The sequence below is a fragment of the Aedes albopictus genome, chromosome 2 (genome assembly GCF_035046485.1).
Source record: "Aedes albopictus strain Foshan chromosome 2, AalbF5, whole genome shotgun sequence".
NCBI lineage: Eukaryota > Metazoa > Arthropoda > Insecta > Diptera > Culicidae > Aedes > Aedes albopictus.
Window position 1 is genome coordinate 6,596,431 of NC_085137.1, and position 17,282 is coordinate 6,613,712.

The 17,282-nt window shown below is 37.9% G+C and overlaps 1 protein-coding gene across 15 annotated transcripts in view; it reads left to right on the top strand.

The window, feature by feature from the left end:
* LOC109416574 (protein turtle) overlaps positions 1-17,282 on the top strand; it is a 149,042-nt gene that overhangs the window by 121,393 nt on the left and 10,367 nt on the right. For 13 of the 15 annotated variants that reach the window (XR_003895162.2, XM_062849073.1, XM_062849076.1 and 10 more), the window contains 4 exons: positions 6,484-6,754; positions 6,822-7,676; positions 14,154-14,234; positions 14,717-15,130. Coding sequence is in view for 14 of the 15 variants with exons in the window: in XM_062849073.1 (XP_062705057.1) it covers positions 6,484-6,754; positions 6,822-7,676; positions 14,154-14,234; positions 14,717-15,130 (1,621 nt within the window). In the remaining variant the exon portion in view is untranslated. Of the gene's footprint in view, positions 1-6,483; positions 6,755-6,821; positions 7,677-14,153; positions 14,235-14,455; positions 14,537-14,716; positions 15,136-17,282 lie in introns of those variants that run through there. The other 2 variants (XM_029864419.2, XM_062849083.1) reach the window with 2 other exon arrangements.

Here is a 17,282-nt window from a genome sequence, read left to right on the forward strand (position 1 = left end):
TGAAGGCCCTCTCTTAATTTGATCCCAATCGATTTTGGATACATCCACATACCACAAGCTGTCCTCGTGTGTGTCACAATCATTATTTGATTCCCAATGTGTCCTTTTTTCTTGTAGTTCAGAATCATGTATTAGAATTGCATGCCATCTCTTTATTGTGACTTCCTTAGCTGAAATAATGCTAAGGAGCAATTCCAGCCCAAAACACGAACAAAAAATGAAATTTTTGACTCGATATTTGTCAATTCGAATGAGGTTCTGTTCATGCACTAGATTTCGTGAGCAATTTACTTCTGCATTAACGCATAACTATTTATTCTCACCTCAGTTTTGAAAAGGGCGTATGAAAAATAGGAAATTTTATTATTCAAAAAATTATGACTCAAAAACAGTTTATTGAATTGAAATGATGTTTCGAATATGTTTTTAAGTATTTGAAGAACTTTAAGAAAAAAAAAAATAGACTGAGAGCCATACTCATCGTGGATCTATGTTGGATGTCATAGAATTTAATTTTTTGAAAAATTTTACCCTTCGATATTATTTCAAAATTATATTTCCGTATAACGCTTCCAGCCTCAAAATTTTCCAGTACCCCACGATGGTCTAATGCATCTATCTATTTTTTCTTGAGTTTTTACATTTCATCGATTTTTAGAACAAGCAATAGATATTTTTTTTGAGATTCTACGTACAAGAGGGAGAAACTATACCTATTTTTACCTACATCTAACCATACTTAGATAACAGCGAAATAAAAAAAAACAAAAAAAAGCAAAATGTGAGGGCTTGCAGAATTTAAATCAAAATTTACTGTTTTTCTCCGATTTGTGAATTTTCAGACCGTCTCGAATGACATTTACGCAAGGTCTAAATTTGTTTTTTCCATTTTATTTTTATTATTTTCTTCAATTTTCTATTCTTTAGTATGGTTAGACGTAAACAAAATCAAGAAAAAAATGTAGTATTTTCGGTTAAACTTGTACGTAAAATTTATTTTTAATATAAAAAAAAACACAAAAAAGTTTCCTTTCGCTAGTTTTTAAAATTGATGAAACATGAAAATTCTATAAAAATTGTTTAAATACCATTCTAAGCTATTTGATAAATTTTGAAACTGAAAGTCCTACAGCTTTCTACAGTAAAATAATAAAAAATCTAAGGGATTTTGGAAAATTGAAATGGTATGACGTCTAACATAAATACGCGAATTGTTGACCCTCTAATACCCAAATTTTTTATTTATTTTAATTTATCTTTTCTCGTCATCTGAAATCGATTTAAACATGTTTTGGTAGATGATTCTTTTTAATTCGAGATTGTGAAGCTCGGTTTTCGATTTTTCTAATTTTTATTTTTGAACACTGCACTTTTATATTTTTCCTGGAAATTGTGATGAAAACATTTGAGTTTATTGTTGAAATTTTTTTTTTCATGGGGTACTTTATTTTCCGTGTAAATTTAGAGAGTATTATTCTAGAGTGTATTCGACTCCCTTAAAGTTTTTTACTATTATAGAATGATTCGGGAAAAATTTAAATATGTTCATTGCAGCGATTCAATACAAAGTAAACAATGACTTCTGAAACATCAAATTTCCAATGATTTACAAAAAAAATGTAAATACGCTTTAAAAGACGCCAAAAACTATTTTGAGATTTATACCAAAAATATAAAAAAAATGATTGTCCATGAAACAAAAATTACAAAAATGTGCAAACTATACCCCGTCTAAAGGTGGGGTTTGGGTATTACAAGGTTAAATTATTTGTGAAATATATAAGAAAAAGCGTGGACAAATTGGCGGGTAACTTCCTGCAAATACTCTAGCTGAAATAACACCATAAATTATTGAACGAGTTCTCTAGTGTTTTTGATTTTTCATCGACAGACTTTCACAATATATAACACCAAAATGCATCAGTGGGATTGACATAATATCCTAAAACTAATTGAGTTTCTATAAACTTAGGTGAAGTTTCCGCTTTAGATAGATAAGTGGACATGTTGGAGAACATAATGCACATTTCGGTTTGTTTTCGAGGAAATTCTTTTTATAGAAACAAATGTGGACTTTTCCAAGGTTATCACAGAGAAATCAAATCCAACAATACATTTGCATAATCTTCAAAAATTCAGAGAAACTTCGAAGCAGAAACCCTGAAAAAATGAAAATAAAACAGTGAAGCTTCCTGGACATAAACATGTCATATTTCCTAATAAATCGAACATTTAAATTGTTTACAATTTTTATAGATTTTTATTAGAGCAAAATTTCTGTTTGAATTTTGCCTATTTTTTTGCTGGGATTCCTTCAGGAATCCCTACTGGAGCAAGTACTGCTCGGGTTACTCCAGTAGTTCAGTCTGAGATTCCTTCATGAATTTCACTAGGAATTACAACTGGAATATTCTACCAGGAATGCATTGGAGGATTTCTCTTACTTTTCCAGGGATTCCTCTAAAGCTTTAGCTTGAGATTCTTCCAGGGATTCCTTCAGAGCTTCCTCCAAGAATACCTCTACGGATTGTTTCAGAGATTTTTCTAGGTATTCTGGGCACCTCTAGTCATTCTTGAAGATTATTGGTTTTCAAAATATTGTGATCATGTCCTTTTTATATTTCCTTTTATTTGAATTGTGATCCTTTTTTATGCTGATATACGGATTATTTTTTGGAATTTAATATTAACATATGCTAAACAAATACATGCAGCACTTTTTTATATTTTCAACAATGTAGATTTATCATATTTTGGGCATATTTTGGATTAAAAATATTTTATATCTCTCAGCTGCTATATATTTCACTTTTAGTGAATGGACAGTATTTAAAACATTTGCACAACTTTGTATATTGGTCTTTGGGACACTTTAATATACGTACATTAAAGAATGTTTATGCTTCAAATGAAAAGCTTTACTTGTTGGATGGCCAAGCGTGTTCAAATATAGATTTTTTATTCTGCAATTGATGGTGATAGATGTATGAAGAGCTTTCTATGTGAATCACTACAAGAATGACGGCTGTCGTGATTACTAGTAGCAACGCATTAGGTTAGAGATTATTTTGTGAATAACCCGACTACTGCGGTCCTTTTTTGTTAGGTAGGAAGGAACAATCCATTCAAAAACCATATGAAACTAACGGAATCAACAAAAAAAAAAAACTCTTTTGAGCTATGACTGATTCTAAATGAATTTTTGATATAACATACAAAATTTAGCTTGTAGGTAAAAAAATTAAAAAAAAAAAAATGATTTCGAACAAAAATTTGCATGGTTGAAAATAAAAAAAAATAGTACATGTATATTTTTAGCAAATTTTGATAAAAAATGTTCAAAACATAATCCTTTTATCAGCATAAAAAACGTTCTCTCGTCAATATAATCACAATGTTTCGAAAACCAATACCTTTTAAGAATGCCTAGGGATCCATAGAAAAATACAAGACTTACAAAAAAACTTGGAAATTAAAAAAATACATATTGCGAAAAAAATATTTTTTTTGAGAATTTTTATGAAAAAAGGTCCTTTTTCAAAAATTTTCCTGGCGGTTCTCAAAATGATTTTTTTGGAAAATCGAAATGGTCTTCAAAAATGCTTCAAATATGCATATCTTTCTTTATAGGGTTGAGCACCTTGACTTTTCGAACATCGATTTTTTGGGACAGGCTATGCATTACGCTCTGTTTCTTAAATTTCTCAAGTAAACAGATTCAATTTATAATTAGAAAGCACAAATTGGACCTTCCATTCAAATCTGTAGTTTTAATATTCTTGCTGACATGCATTACACAATATAACAATTTTTGGAAGTGGAAGTAAAACGTAACGCTTGGAATGTGTAATTGAGGGATACTTCTAGGAATTTTCCCAGGAGCTGTGTTAACAGTACCTGCTGAAATTCTTCAGGAAAATCTACTAAGATTTGTTCACAAAATTTAGCTGCGAGATTTCTTCAAGAAATTTTCCAGGAATTTTACCTGATGTTTCTTCTGAATTTCTCCATGAATTCTTCCAAATATTTCCCCAAGAGTGCTTCAAAAATTCCTGCTTGGATTTTTCCAGGAATTTCTGTTTGGATTCTTCAATAAATTCCTGCTGATGCTTCTACAAACATTTCTCCAGGAATTTCTTCAAGAAACGCTTAAGAAGTTTTTTTTAAGATTCCTCGCAGTTTTTCCAGAATTCAACATTATTCTAGAAGCTCTTCCACTGCTCTAGATTCTCCCAAGGTTTCTTCTTGTGACTTTTTTTTTCAAATATGCTTTTGACTTTTCTGGGATTACTCCGGGAACTCCTTCAGAGATTCCCTTGGAAATTTGTTGACGGATTACTCCGGGAGTTATTTGACTTTATCTTGAAGCATAAGCTAGCTACGCTTTTTTATTATTTTTTTAAGGATAGCGTGCTGTAGTTGATGGCTATAAAACATTGGATATTGACATTCATGAAGTAGTTAATTTTGGCTACAACCCGAAGTGGCAGTCAATCAATTACTCGATTACTTTTAAAGTTGACTTCTCAGAAAATAGAAAACCGAGGATGTTACCAACATCATTAATATCCCTTCCTTTCGGAAAAGAAGTATAGCATGGGTCCCGATAAGAACTAGGGGGGGGGGCTAAAATCTAGTTAAACTGATAAAAAATAATTAAAAATCTTTTTATGGAGCACGAAAAACAGTTTTATAGGTTTAAAATAGATATGTACATGAAAAACGAAATTATTAAATCAAAATACAACCAGGCAGGGATAGGACATCCGCTTTGTCAGTAATCTTATCCAACAATTCCAACATAGATATTGTTCATACATGACCTTAGTCAACATTTTCTCCTAGAAATCCTCCGATGAGTAATCTGAAAGGCAGTTTTAACGAAATTCTTTTAAGTAATATCGAGAGTTCTATCTTCCATAAATTCTTCAAGAAATTGGAAAACATATGTATTTCATTTGGTTTCAAAATGAATGGATTTTCAAAAATACCTAGTTTCTTATGAAATTTGGCTACGTCTTTGACAAATCATGAAAGAAATCTCAAGAGGAATTTTCGAAGGGTAGTTCCAAGAAATCCAGTTTTTGTTTTTATTTTTATTTTTATTTGTTTTTGTTTTTATGTTTTTGATTCAAAATGTTGTTAACAGTTCTATCGTAATTTCAACAGCACCACAACAGCTTCTCCCTGTTGCGGTGCTATAGAAATTACGATAGAACTGTTAACAACATTTTGAATCAAACATAAAAACAAAAAAAAATGAAAAAAAAAAACAAAAAAAAGGAAAAAACACAAAAAAATAAAAGTTAAACTCGTTATTTAAACAGCCTTTTTCAACTATTGAAAAATTGAGTCATAAGCAGTCATTTTTTTCTTTCCTGTACATTATTTAGGAATTTTTGTAGGGTGGGGGCAGTTGACATCAAATAAATTTAATATTGGTCTTATTCCTCCAGACTATAACTATAAAATATAAAGTGCACTTGTTTTCTGTGGAAACAGTTATTGGGACACATAGAATTGTATCTTTTCTTAAGTTAACGTTATATTTGGTTCATCGAAATAGTCTCTCAGCTTTCCATACAGAACACAGCTTATTTCGTTCATTTTGCCCGCATTCCCACCCATCAGCCATCGTAGAAAAAAAAATTCGCAAATGCTTCCACCGCTTATTGTTTGAATTTTATATCCCGCATTCCGGAAACCGAGACGAAGCTGGGAAGAACGACCCCCACCCTCGGTTTTTCTCACCCCTTAGGCATCCCTCTCCTCCCGCAACCCCCTATCGATTCCCGGCGCGTATAATCTTTCCTTCTGCTCTATTTATGCGGTAGCTCATTCAAGACTGTGTGTGATCCAATACCATCCATAACCACCAACCAACCACCCCTCCCACCCGTCTTTGATTATTATTAGAGTTAAGAGAATGGTGTAATGGTTTCCCCTTGGCCCGTCGCCGGCGGCACGGCGTTCCTATCGACAGCAGCACTCGTCATCCTTCCACGTCGCGTCGTCGCTGTCGCCGAGGCTGACTGACATATGCTTTGCATCTGGTTCCTACAAATTCAGGATGCTGGGGCAGGTGTACATCTCGATGATGGAGTTGTGACGGTGCTGCTGTTGATGGTTCGATGGCCGCTGATGGGGAACGAGAGCGTTGTGACGGAAAGGAAATTCGAGCAATCATTAACATATTTGACGGGGAGAAAAGTTATGGAGGGGTTTTGCTTGAGGAAAAAGGATAAACTTTGTTACATCATTGGGGAAAAATTGTGATTACTGGTAATTATTGGCTGTAGGGGATTAGTCCGATGATGGTGTTCCTGGCTGACTCCTTGAGCCGAATAATACCGCTTACGCAATATTCCCCATGGCACAGACTAGCTATTCTCAAATTTCCTTTCTCGTCTGCCAAATAATCATTGAGTGCATGCCTCGTACCATGACTACAATACTAACCGAATACCCGATGAAACTATCCAGGTGCCGCCCACTAACCAAACGAAACTGGAGGGAGAGAAGGTGCAGTTCACCTGCGAGGCGAAGGCGATGCCCGGGAATGTCACTGTGCGATGGTTCCGCGAGGGTTCACCGGTACGGGAGGTGGCCGCACTCGAGACGCGTGTCACGATCCGCAAGGATGGGTCGCTCATCATCAACCCGGTCAGTGCGGACGATTCCGGCATGTACACGTGTGAGGTGTCAAACGGCATCGGAGAACCACAAAGTGCTTCGGCTTTTTTAAATATAGAGTGTAAGTTGACGGAAAACAGGTGGATTCCTACGACGAAATTGTAACTCATTTGATCTTCCATTCGCAGATCCTGCCAAAGTGACCTTCACCCCAACAATACAATACTTACCGTTTCGTTTAGCTGGTGTTGTACAATGCTATATAAAAGCAAATCCTCCTCTACAATATGTAACATGGACCAAAGATAAAAGATTACTGGAACCTTATCAAACAAAAGACATAGTTATAATGAACAACGGTTCGCTGCTGTTCACCCGGGTCAACCAGAACCATCAGGGCCGGTACACGTGCACGCCGTACAATGCCCAGGGAACGCAAGGCTCGTCAGGTCATATGGAAGTGTTGGTTCGCAAACCTCCGGCCTTTACGATCGAACCGGACCCACTGTACCAACGGAAGGTCGGTGAGTCGGTTGAGATGCACTGTGATGCCCAGGAAGCGGAAGGTACCACGAAGCCTACCATTACCTGGCAGCGGCGGGACGGGCAACCACTGCAGAAGAATCGCGTTCGGATTATGAACGGCAACATCACAATCGATAACCTTCGAAGGTCGGACTTTGGCTACTACCAATGCGTAGCGTCGAATGAGGTGGCAACGATCGTTTCGGCCACTCAGTTGGTCATCGAAGGTACCCAGCCGCATGCTCCGTACAATCTGAGTGGCACGGCCACGGAGTTTTCGGTGACACTGTCGTGGATGCCCGGATACAGTGGTGGCCCTGACTACAAGCAGGACTACACCATCTGGTATCGCGAGGCTGGGGTATCCGATTGGTCGACGATTCCGGTTACTCCGTCCGGGAGCACACAGGTGACGATCAACCGGTTATCTCCGGGAACGACGTACGAGTTCCAAGTGATTGGGAAGAATGCCCTCGGCGACGGCATGATGAGTAAGGTGATAACGATACGGACGTTAGGTGAGTATTTAGTTTGCACATTTTATGACCTAAATTTAACAAGTTATGATATTGCTGTGTGCGTTCAAGATGCAAACGGTGCCCAAATGCGCTTCAAACGCGGTTACACATGTTACCAAAGGCAACGTAGCAACCATAGCCAATATCACCGCCAACCTAGGATTCGATAGCTCCCACTGACATCGGGTTACTTGTTAGAAAATCTTACCGCATTTGGTGCTCCCGCATTTGATATTTGCATTTTGAATGCACACAGCAATACATGAATTTTCGACAATGAGTATAGAGTATTTAATCAATGTGCAGTACAGCAATCACAATTTTTATCAGAATTTAAAGTTCTGACAGTTTTTATATTCCTTTCAGGGTCTAAATTATTCCAAACCTAACTATAGACGTAATATAGCATCTACAGTTGCATTAGTAACTATTTTCATAAAAACTATCGTTCTGTTGAAAAATATTTGAGATCATCAAAAAATGTCCTGTAATGCAGAACTTCAATTATACAGCCGTAATGTTTATTAACTATGAAGCAACAACACTTGCTATTTGGAGGCAGTGTTCACCTGTGAGTTCCTACAAGTCCAGGATAGATATGACAATCCAGAATGTCCTAAAATTTTATTTCAATATCTAAATGAGTTTGGTAAACTTGGTTGATTACACCGTTCAACACTAAATCTTGTTATGGGATGAGAAAAAAAATAACAGGGGTTTGGGACCCAAGAAGTGTCATAGTGAAAGAATTTTTGAAAAATATTGGACCGGGCCTTCACAGTTCAAAACCGAGGTGTGTATGGAGAACTTGGGGTGTTCAATTGATATGTGCATTAGAACGCGCTGCACATATATTTAGGCGTTAGACAATAACGAAACTAACCCAAATACCGAAAACGCCTAAAAATATGCACGGCATGTTCTAATGCACATGTCAATTGAACACCCCAAGCTCTCCATACAAACTTCGGTTCAAAACTGTGAAGGCCCGGTCTGATATTTTTCAAAAATTCTTACACTATGACACTTCTAGGGTCCCAAACCACTGTTATTTTTTTTTTGTCATCCCATAACACCAAATTTTGTAAAATTTTGTCGAGCAGTGTTATTCAACCTAACTTAGCGAAGCACTGAACTCCAGGATAGTTTGGATAGTATTGAAAACCCCATGAGCATCTTGAAACGGCTCGTAAGATTCTAAGGGGGTGTTCAGAATTTCCTCCGAGGATTTCTCCTGACATTCTATTCTATCCAGGATTTTTTTTTGTCTTGAAAGCCTGTGATTTCTTTATAGATTCTACCGTGATTCCTTCTATAAATTCTTTCGCAATTAGGGTTTTTTTTTTGTGGAGTTTAACCTGAGTTTCTTTCTGGATTTCATCTGAAGTTTCTCCAAAGATTTCATCCGAAATATTCCAGGATTTGCTCCCAGAATTCCTTCCAGGATTGTTTCGATGTGTTCCTGAGGTTTTTACCAGAGCTCCTCCCAGGAATTATGCATGAGCTGTATCACGGGGTTTCTGCAAGAGTACATCCCGTGATTTCCTTCATAGCTCTTACCAGCAGCGATGCCAAATGATTTTCTGTATCATTCGTTAAAAAATCTGTATCCCATACAAAATTTGGGTGAAAAATCTGTATCCTATACAAATGAAAAATAGGGCCCATATAGCCGAGGCGGTAAACGCACGGGTATTCAGCATGACCATGCTGAGGGTAACGGGTTCGATTCCCGGTTGGTCCAGGATCTTTTCGTAAAGGAAATTTCCTTGACTTCCTTGGGCATAGAGTATCTTCGTGCCTGCCACACGATATACGCATGCAAAATGGTCATTGGCAGAGGAAGCTCTCAGTTAATAACTGTGGAAGTGCTCATAGAACACTAAGCTGAGAAGCAGGCTTTGTCCCAATGAGGACGTTACGCCAAGAAGAGAGAGAGACAAATGAAAAATCTATATTTCATATAAACTCAATCTGTACAGATGCTCAAAAATCTGTATAATACAGATAAATCTGTATATATGGCATCCCTGCTTACCAGTATTGCTCCCACAGTTTCTCACGGAGATCATTCCAAATTATCCCGGCGTTTTCGTGAGACTTCGGCAGAAGTTGCTCTAGGCTCTAGGGAATCTTTCCAGAGAATTCTTCGGGATTTCTCTTGCAGATATTCTCAGGATTTGTCTTAAAAGAGTTTGAACATTATTTCCGGAATTTTTGCTAATATTTCCTTCTAAGATTACTCCAAAAATGCTTTTTTCCAAATATTTTTTTTTGGATTTCTCCTAGCGTTCGTGCCGAAGTTCCTCGCAAGATTCTACCATGATTCCAACATTTCTCAAGGAATTTCCTTTAGAGTAATCAAAAAAGTAAAATTCAGAAGAGTCTCGAGAGAAATTTTGTTTGGCATTCAATAATTATAACATCTGGCAGTTATTCCAGGAGAAATCTTTAAGAGAATTTGGACAGAAATCGTGAGGAAAACTATATGAGAAATATCAGTAATTGCCATTGCAGGCATTAAAAAAAAGCTCTTGAAGAAACCCCGGATAAATTTTGTAAAACTCTGATAATGACATCCCGGGAACAACACCACGGAAGAATCTGCTTGAAGAAGTCCCACGAGAAGGGTCTCCAATTAGCATATTAGAAGGTTAAGGCTATGGATCGTCAATCCGGAGACGGCGGGTTCGATTCCTGTTCTGGTCAGGAAAATTTTCTCGACTCCCTCGGCATATTTTTTTTGGGTTTATTATAGAGGCTTTAAATTTCAAATTCATTCGCCTCTTAACTCTCGGCATAGTGTTTTATTGTTAGCCTCACAATATATTAATTCATGCAATGGCAGGCAAAGAAAGCCCTTCAATTAATAACTGTGGAAGTGCTTAAAGAACACAAAGTTGAAGCGAGGCAGGTCCAGTCCTAGTGGGGATGTAGAGCCATAAAGAAGAAGAAGAAGCAGAAGAAGAAGTCCCAGGAGAAATTTCGATAGAAATAAGCGAGAACATTAAACAAAAGAAATATCCTGGGTAAATATCTGGAGAATGTAGATGTGCCTCAATGAGATCCATCAGGGATTCATTCAGAAGATCATTCAAAGATTCCTATGCAAGGTCCTTCAGAGATATGCCTAGAAATTCCTTTAGAGGTTCCTTCTGAAGTTTCATCAGGAATTTCTACATGAATTTCTTCAGGGATTGGTTCAGGAGTTTCTTCAGAGATTGCTCCATTACTTCCTGGAATGCCTTTAGAATTGCAATCAGGGATCTTTCCACGTTCTTTCAGGGATATCTCTGGGAGTTTCTACAGGTATTGCTTTAGGAGCTCCTTCAGGGATCTCTCCAGGAGTTCCTTAAGAGATTCTACCAGGAGAGTTTAGAGGGTTCCATCAAGGGTATACCTGTAGGAATTCTTTCTGGGATCCTTCTTGGAATTCCTTCTAGAATCCCTCTTGGAATTTCTTCAGTGATTACCACAGGAGTTCCTTCAATAATTTCTGCAGGAGTGCCTTCAAGGATTCCTCCAGGAACTATTTCAGAAATTTTTCCTGGAATTCCTTCTGGGACTTCTCGTGAAATTCCTTTTCGGCGAGTTCTCCAGGAGTTTTTTTTTCAGGGATTCATCTAGAAGTTCCTTCAATTATTCGTAGCGAAGTTCTGTTAGGGATTAATCCAGAAGTTCCTTCGAGGATTCCTGCAGAATAGTAGTTCTGATAGGGATTCATCCAAAAGTTCCTCCAGGTATCTTTCTAGTAGTTCCAGGGGGATTCAGGAATGCTTCCAAGAGTTTCATCAGGGATTCCTTCAGAAGTTCCCTTCGATATTCCAAAAGGTATTCCCTCAGTTCTGATGGTCACCTACTCTAATGATTCCATCAAATGTTCTACCAGGTATGTCTTCAGGAGATCCATCAGTGATGGATCTAGAAGTTCTAACAGGAATCCACAAACGAAGTCCTTTTGAGATTAGTTTAGCAGTTCTTCCAGGGATTCCTTCTGATTTTTTTTCAGGCATTGCTGCAGTTACTTCAGGAATTCCTTCAGAAATTGCTCCAGGAATTTCAGGGACTCGTGCAGATGTTTGTTCAGAGATTCCAACTAGAATTTCTTTAGGGATTCTCTAAGCAGTTCGTTCTGGGATCTCTCCAGGAATTTGTTCAGGGATCTTTCCTGGACTTTCTTCAGAGATTCTTACAGGAGAATTCAAGAATACCTCCGGGAGAATGTGGGAATTCCCCCAGAAGTTTCTTCAGGGATTTCTACAGATATCTGTTCAGGGATTTTGTTCAGGAGGAGGGAAACCTCCATGAGTTTTATCGAAGGCTTTTCCAGAAGGATTCAGTGTTGCCTGCAGCAGTTACATCAGTGATTACTTCATAAGTTTCTTCGGAAGTTTCTTCAGAAGTTTCTTCAACAATACCTACACGAGTTCCTTCTGGGATTCTTCTAGGAGTTCCTTCAAGGATTTCTTTAGGGCTATAATCTGGCACATCTCCAGGGTTCTCTCATGGAGTTTCAATAAGAGTTCCTCCAAGATTTTTTTTAGAGAGTCTTCCAGGATTTTCATCAGGAGTTTTGGGTATTCCTCTTGGAAATCCTTCGATGGTGCCTTCTGGAAATCCTTCCTGCTGGAAGCCCTTCGGAGATTCCTCTTGATAATCCTTTAAGGATTCCTCCTGGAAATCCTTCGGAGATTTCGCCTAGAAACTCTTAGGTAATTCCTCCTGGTAATCCTCTTGGAATTCCTTCGGGTATTTCTCTCGTAAATCTTTCGAAAATTCCTCCTGGAAACTTTTCGGGGATTCCTCTTGGAATTCTTCTGAAGATTTCTCCTTGAATACATTTAGAGATACCTCCTGAAAATCCTTTGGATATTCCTGCTGGAATTCCTATGCGGATTCCTGCTGGAATATCTTTGGGGATTTCTGCTGGAATTCTTTCGGTGTTCGTTCTGGAGTTCCTTCGGAGATTTTTCCTATAATTCCATCAGAGATTATCCTTGGAAATCCTTCGGGGATACGGGGATTCCTCCTGGATATCCTCCGATGTTTCCTCGTGTAATTTCTTCTGGAAATCCTTCGTGGATTTCTCTTCGAATTCCTTTTGAAGTGTCTGAAACCCATTAGAGATTCATGCTAGAATTCTTTCGAGTTTTGCTTCGGGAATCTTCCTGGGAATCATCCGGGGATTCAACTTCAACTTTCGTTTGGGGATTCTTGCTCGAATTCATTTGAGAACTCTTCGGGGATTGTTGCATTTTTTTCGGGGACTTTTCCTGTAATTCCTTTAGGAATTCTTTCTGGAATTCCTTCTCCTTTCTCCTGGATTTCGCCTGGAAAGGTTTCAGGGACTCCCAGGCCCGGATTAAAAATTGTGGGGGCCCGGGGCCCGAACGAATATGAGGGCCCCTCGGAGAGATGGTCAAAATATTTTTTTGTCTTTATTTTTGAACAGTATTTTGAGCAATATGAAAAATAAAGTTAATGTTAGCAATCAAAAAAGGGTTTTATGGGGCCTCTAAAATGTGGGGTTCCGGGGCCCTGACTCCCCGGCCCCCGCTCAGATCCGGCCCTGGAGATTCCCTTACAAATTCCTTTGGGCTTCTTGTTGATAAAGTAACTCATTTGGGGATTTATTTTGGAAATCTTTCGGGGATTCTTCTTCGAGTTGCTTTAGGGATTCCAGCTAAAATTACTTTAGGGATTCCTGCTGGAAATATTTTGGGGATTTTTGCTGATGCTGTAATTCTTTTGGGGATTTCTTCTGGAAAATGTTCAGGGATTCCTCTTCGAATTTAATTGGGGATTCTTGCAGAAATTTCTCTGGGTATTCGTTCAGGAATTCCTTTGAGTATTCCTGCTGAAATTATTACGGGGATTGCTTCTGAGATTCTTCCTAGCAATCATTCAGAAATTCCTATGGAGAATCCCTTAGGGGATTCCTCTCTCAATTCCTTTGGGGGTTCCTGCTGGAATTCCTTTGAGGATACTTCCTAGAACAGCCTATTTTTGAGAACAATTCTCTGAAATGAGCGCTAGTAGTGTGACCGCTCAAAATCGTTGTTTGAGAAATATTAGTATTTTGTAAATGTCACAGGTCAAAAAAATCTCCTGAGAGTTAAAAAAAAACATTACGCGTATTTTGACTATCACTTGTAATCTTCCTCAGTGTCAGTTATCCATCAGTTGATAAGCATAACAGGGCGGAATTAGAAGGAACAAAACTGAGGGTTTGAAATGTCGGTACAAGATATGACTTTGACAAGATTCAGCTCAAGTTTTTTTTGTAAGGTTGGATATGAACCGCTTTAAAAAATACTCATAGGTTGTTACGTTTGTTTGTATAAATCCTGTGACTTTTGTCGAATGTTCGACATCTTTGGTTTCCACCGCATAAATATTGCTACCACGTGATTAAATACCCTACAACTCACTGACTACCCCAAATAACTGATTAAATTGTGTTCCCAAACGCTAAAGACGTCCAAAAGCCGAAGAAAACATCGACCACGACAGCAGCACCTAACGAAAAAGAATTCAAACACGCTTCGGATGACTTGGGTAAGGAGTCACGTCTTTTGGGGGAATAATCTAGACCTAGAAGATTGCTAGTTTATTAGGTGCTTGCAGCTCTCATTTCGGATGCATCACGTGTTTCTAATCATACAACTCACCAACGAAATTCCTTTTTTTTAGTTAACAAACTTTTCCACAACAATTTCACACAGCTCTATACACATTCACCATTGGCTCGTTTCGTTTCTTTTTACAATTGTTTACAGACATTCTAAATTATCACAATATATTGTTTCCGACCGATTCGACCGGTTCAACATTTTTTCCACCCGTTTTCCGACCAACAGGTATTGCCGTTTTGAATACATTTGTTATGTTTGTCTAACCACCAGCACACTTTTATTACAATAGAGAAAATTAAAATCACTCTACTAATACCATCCTCATTGCATGATCGCTTTTGCTTTTGTGTCTTCAACAGTCATGTGACATGGCTCTGTTTCTAATACGACTTTTGTTCTACTTAGGTCCCAAACCGGGTCAACCGCGAAACGTGAGCGTGTTGGAAATCCCGAACGGGTTCCTCATCTCGTGGCAGGTTCCACTCGAACGGCCTCACCTGGTGCAGTTCTACACGATCAAGTACCGCACGGATGCGCAGTGGAAAACGCTGAACCGGGGCCAGATTCGCCCGGAGGAAACGTCCTACCTGGTGAAGAACCTGGTCGGTGGGCGGACCTACTACTTCCGGGTGTTGGCCAACTCGCTCAAGAGCTACGAAACCAGCGAGGAGATCAAGTTCCCCGTGCCGGCACGGGTCAAGCACAAAGCCATCACGGCCGGGGTGGTCGGCGGGATACTGTTCTTCATCGTGGCCATCATCCTGTCGATTTGTGCGGTGAAGATCTGCAACAAGCGTAAACGTAGAAAACAGGAAAAAGGTTAGTGGAAGGTGGCCGCGAGCTGCCAGGAGTGCCGTAGTCAGGGTGTATACTTTTGCTGCTATCCGGTGACAGTTCCGGGCTAACACGACTCATTTCCATACTAACATTTTTGGTAGATTTTGCTGTGTTTTATAATTTTTGGTATTAATTTAGTTTATTTTAATTCTTTTCATTTTTGAAATTTATTATGCTAATGCTAGATGTTCACTCAAAATTTAGTTGTCATTATATAATTTGAACTCTATTATCTTAGAAAGAACAGGAGTATGTTATTGTTCAATATTGGTAAGCTACGTAAGGAAATGTTCCATCTGTTCATCAGCGTGTTCCAAACTTCATCCTACTTAAAGCAAGGAACTATTGGCTGAATCATTTTTCTTCCAGAATAGACCACTGCCCAGAACAGACAATTTGCTAGAATTTTGGGCAGTTTTGACTTATTTGAACCAAATAACGTGGTGAGATACGTACAGTATCTAGCCATGTACAAAATTTCAAGTCAATTGGTTTGAAATTGGCTGAGTTATAGCGAAAAAGTGAATTTGTGAGGTAGGATTACCTCCATAGGTATTTCGTAAGTATTCTTTTTGGAACTTTTTTAGAATTATTATTATTCGAATTTCAAGAAGTTTTTCTTAGTATTCCTTTCCCTTTTCTCATATTATGTCAAAAAATATTCAACTTGTTGTAACTTTTCGAATAAGGCATCAAATATTCTCAAATTTTTACTGCAAGTTCATCAACTAGTTGTGTATCAGTGGTCCAAATTTGGAAAAGATCGGGGTATTCTACACGAAGTTAGAAAGGTTCTAGAAATGGGTATAGTTCTCCGATAGCCAACTTTGAGCTGTTATATCTCCGGATTCAATGAACCGAATGCAATGAAATATTGATCATTTATGACTAATATAATGAGCTTTGAAAAACATTTGACTTAATTTGAAATTAATAATAAGAAAAAAATATATAGCAATTTAATTTATTCTATGTTTTTTAATATTTTTTCCTATCTATATCTATCAAAATTTCATTGCATTCGGTTCGTTGAATCCGGAGATATAACAGCTCAAAGTTGGCTATCGGATAATTATACCTTTTTCTAGAATATTTATTACTTCGTGTAGAATAGCCCGATCTTTTTCAAATTTAAACCACTGATACACAACTAGTTGAGGAATTTACAGTAAAAATTTGAGAACATTTGATGCCCTTTTCGAATAGTTACAGCTAATTGAACATTTTTTGAAAAGTGAAAATTTTACCTGTCCCAGTTATTTTGAGTATCCTCTGTAGTATTCCACCATAAATTCTTACCTGAGGGTTTTTTTCAGATTCTTATCGGTATTTATCCGAGATTCCAGCAATATTTTCGGAATAACTTTTTGAAAATCTTCTAGGATTTCTGAATTCCGACCAATTTTATCTGAAGTTTTTCACAGGGATTTCTTTCTCTAATTTCTTCCATAGGTAAAGTCCTAGTCAGATTTCTCTTAGTCATCCTGTGTACTCTAAAACAATCATTTAATCTTGATTCCAGGATTCATCCCGGGACTCCAAAAGGAGTTTCTCCCAGGATATTTCTCAGACCGTATCACCGAGTATCTCTTAGAGTTTCTCTCGGGATATCTTTTAAATTATTTTCACCAAATCTTTCCGGTGTTTCTCCCGAAGATTTCGCAGGAGTAGGAGGTCTTTCCACGAATATCCAGCTAGAGATTTTCTACAGGAGTTTTTCGTGGGATTTCTACAAAAAATAACCAAGGATTTTGTCAGGAGATGGTCATGGGTTTTCCGAAAGAGTTTATCTCGGGAATTCCTGCAGAGGTTTTCCCTGTATTTCTCCCAGAGCCCCTCACTGGAACCATTTTCAGCGTTCGTCTTGAGTTTCTGCCGAGTTGTTTCTTAAAGATTCGCGCGGGATTTCTCGTAAAGTTCCTCTTGAGATTCTTTTCGGTGCTGCTCCCGGGATTTTGTTCAGAGTTTTTTTTTACTTTCTCTCAAGTTTCCTTCCATAGTTATAGTTCTAGTCAGATTTCTCTTAGTCCTCCTGTGTACTCTAAAGAATTCATATGATATTGATTCCAGGATTCATCTCGGGATTACTACAGGAGTTTCTCCCAGAATATTTCTCAGACCGTGTCAGTTACCG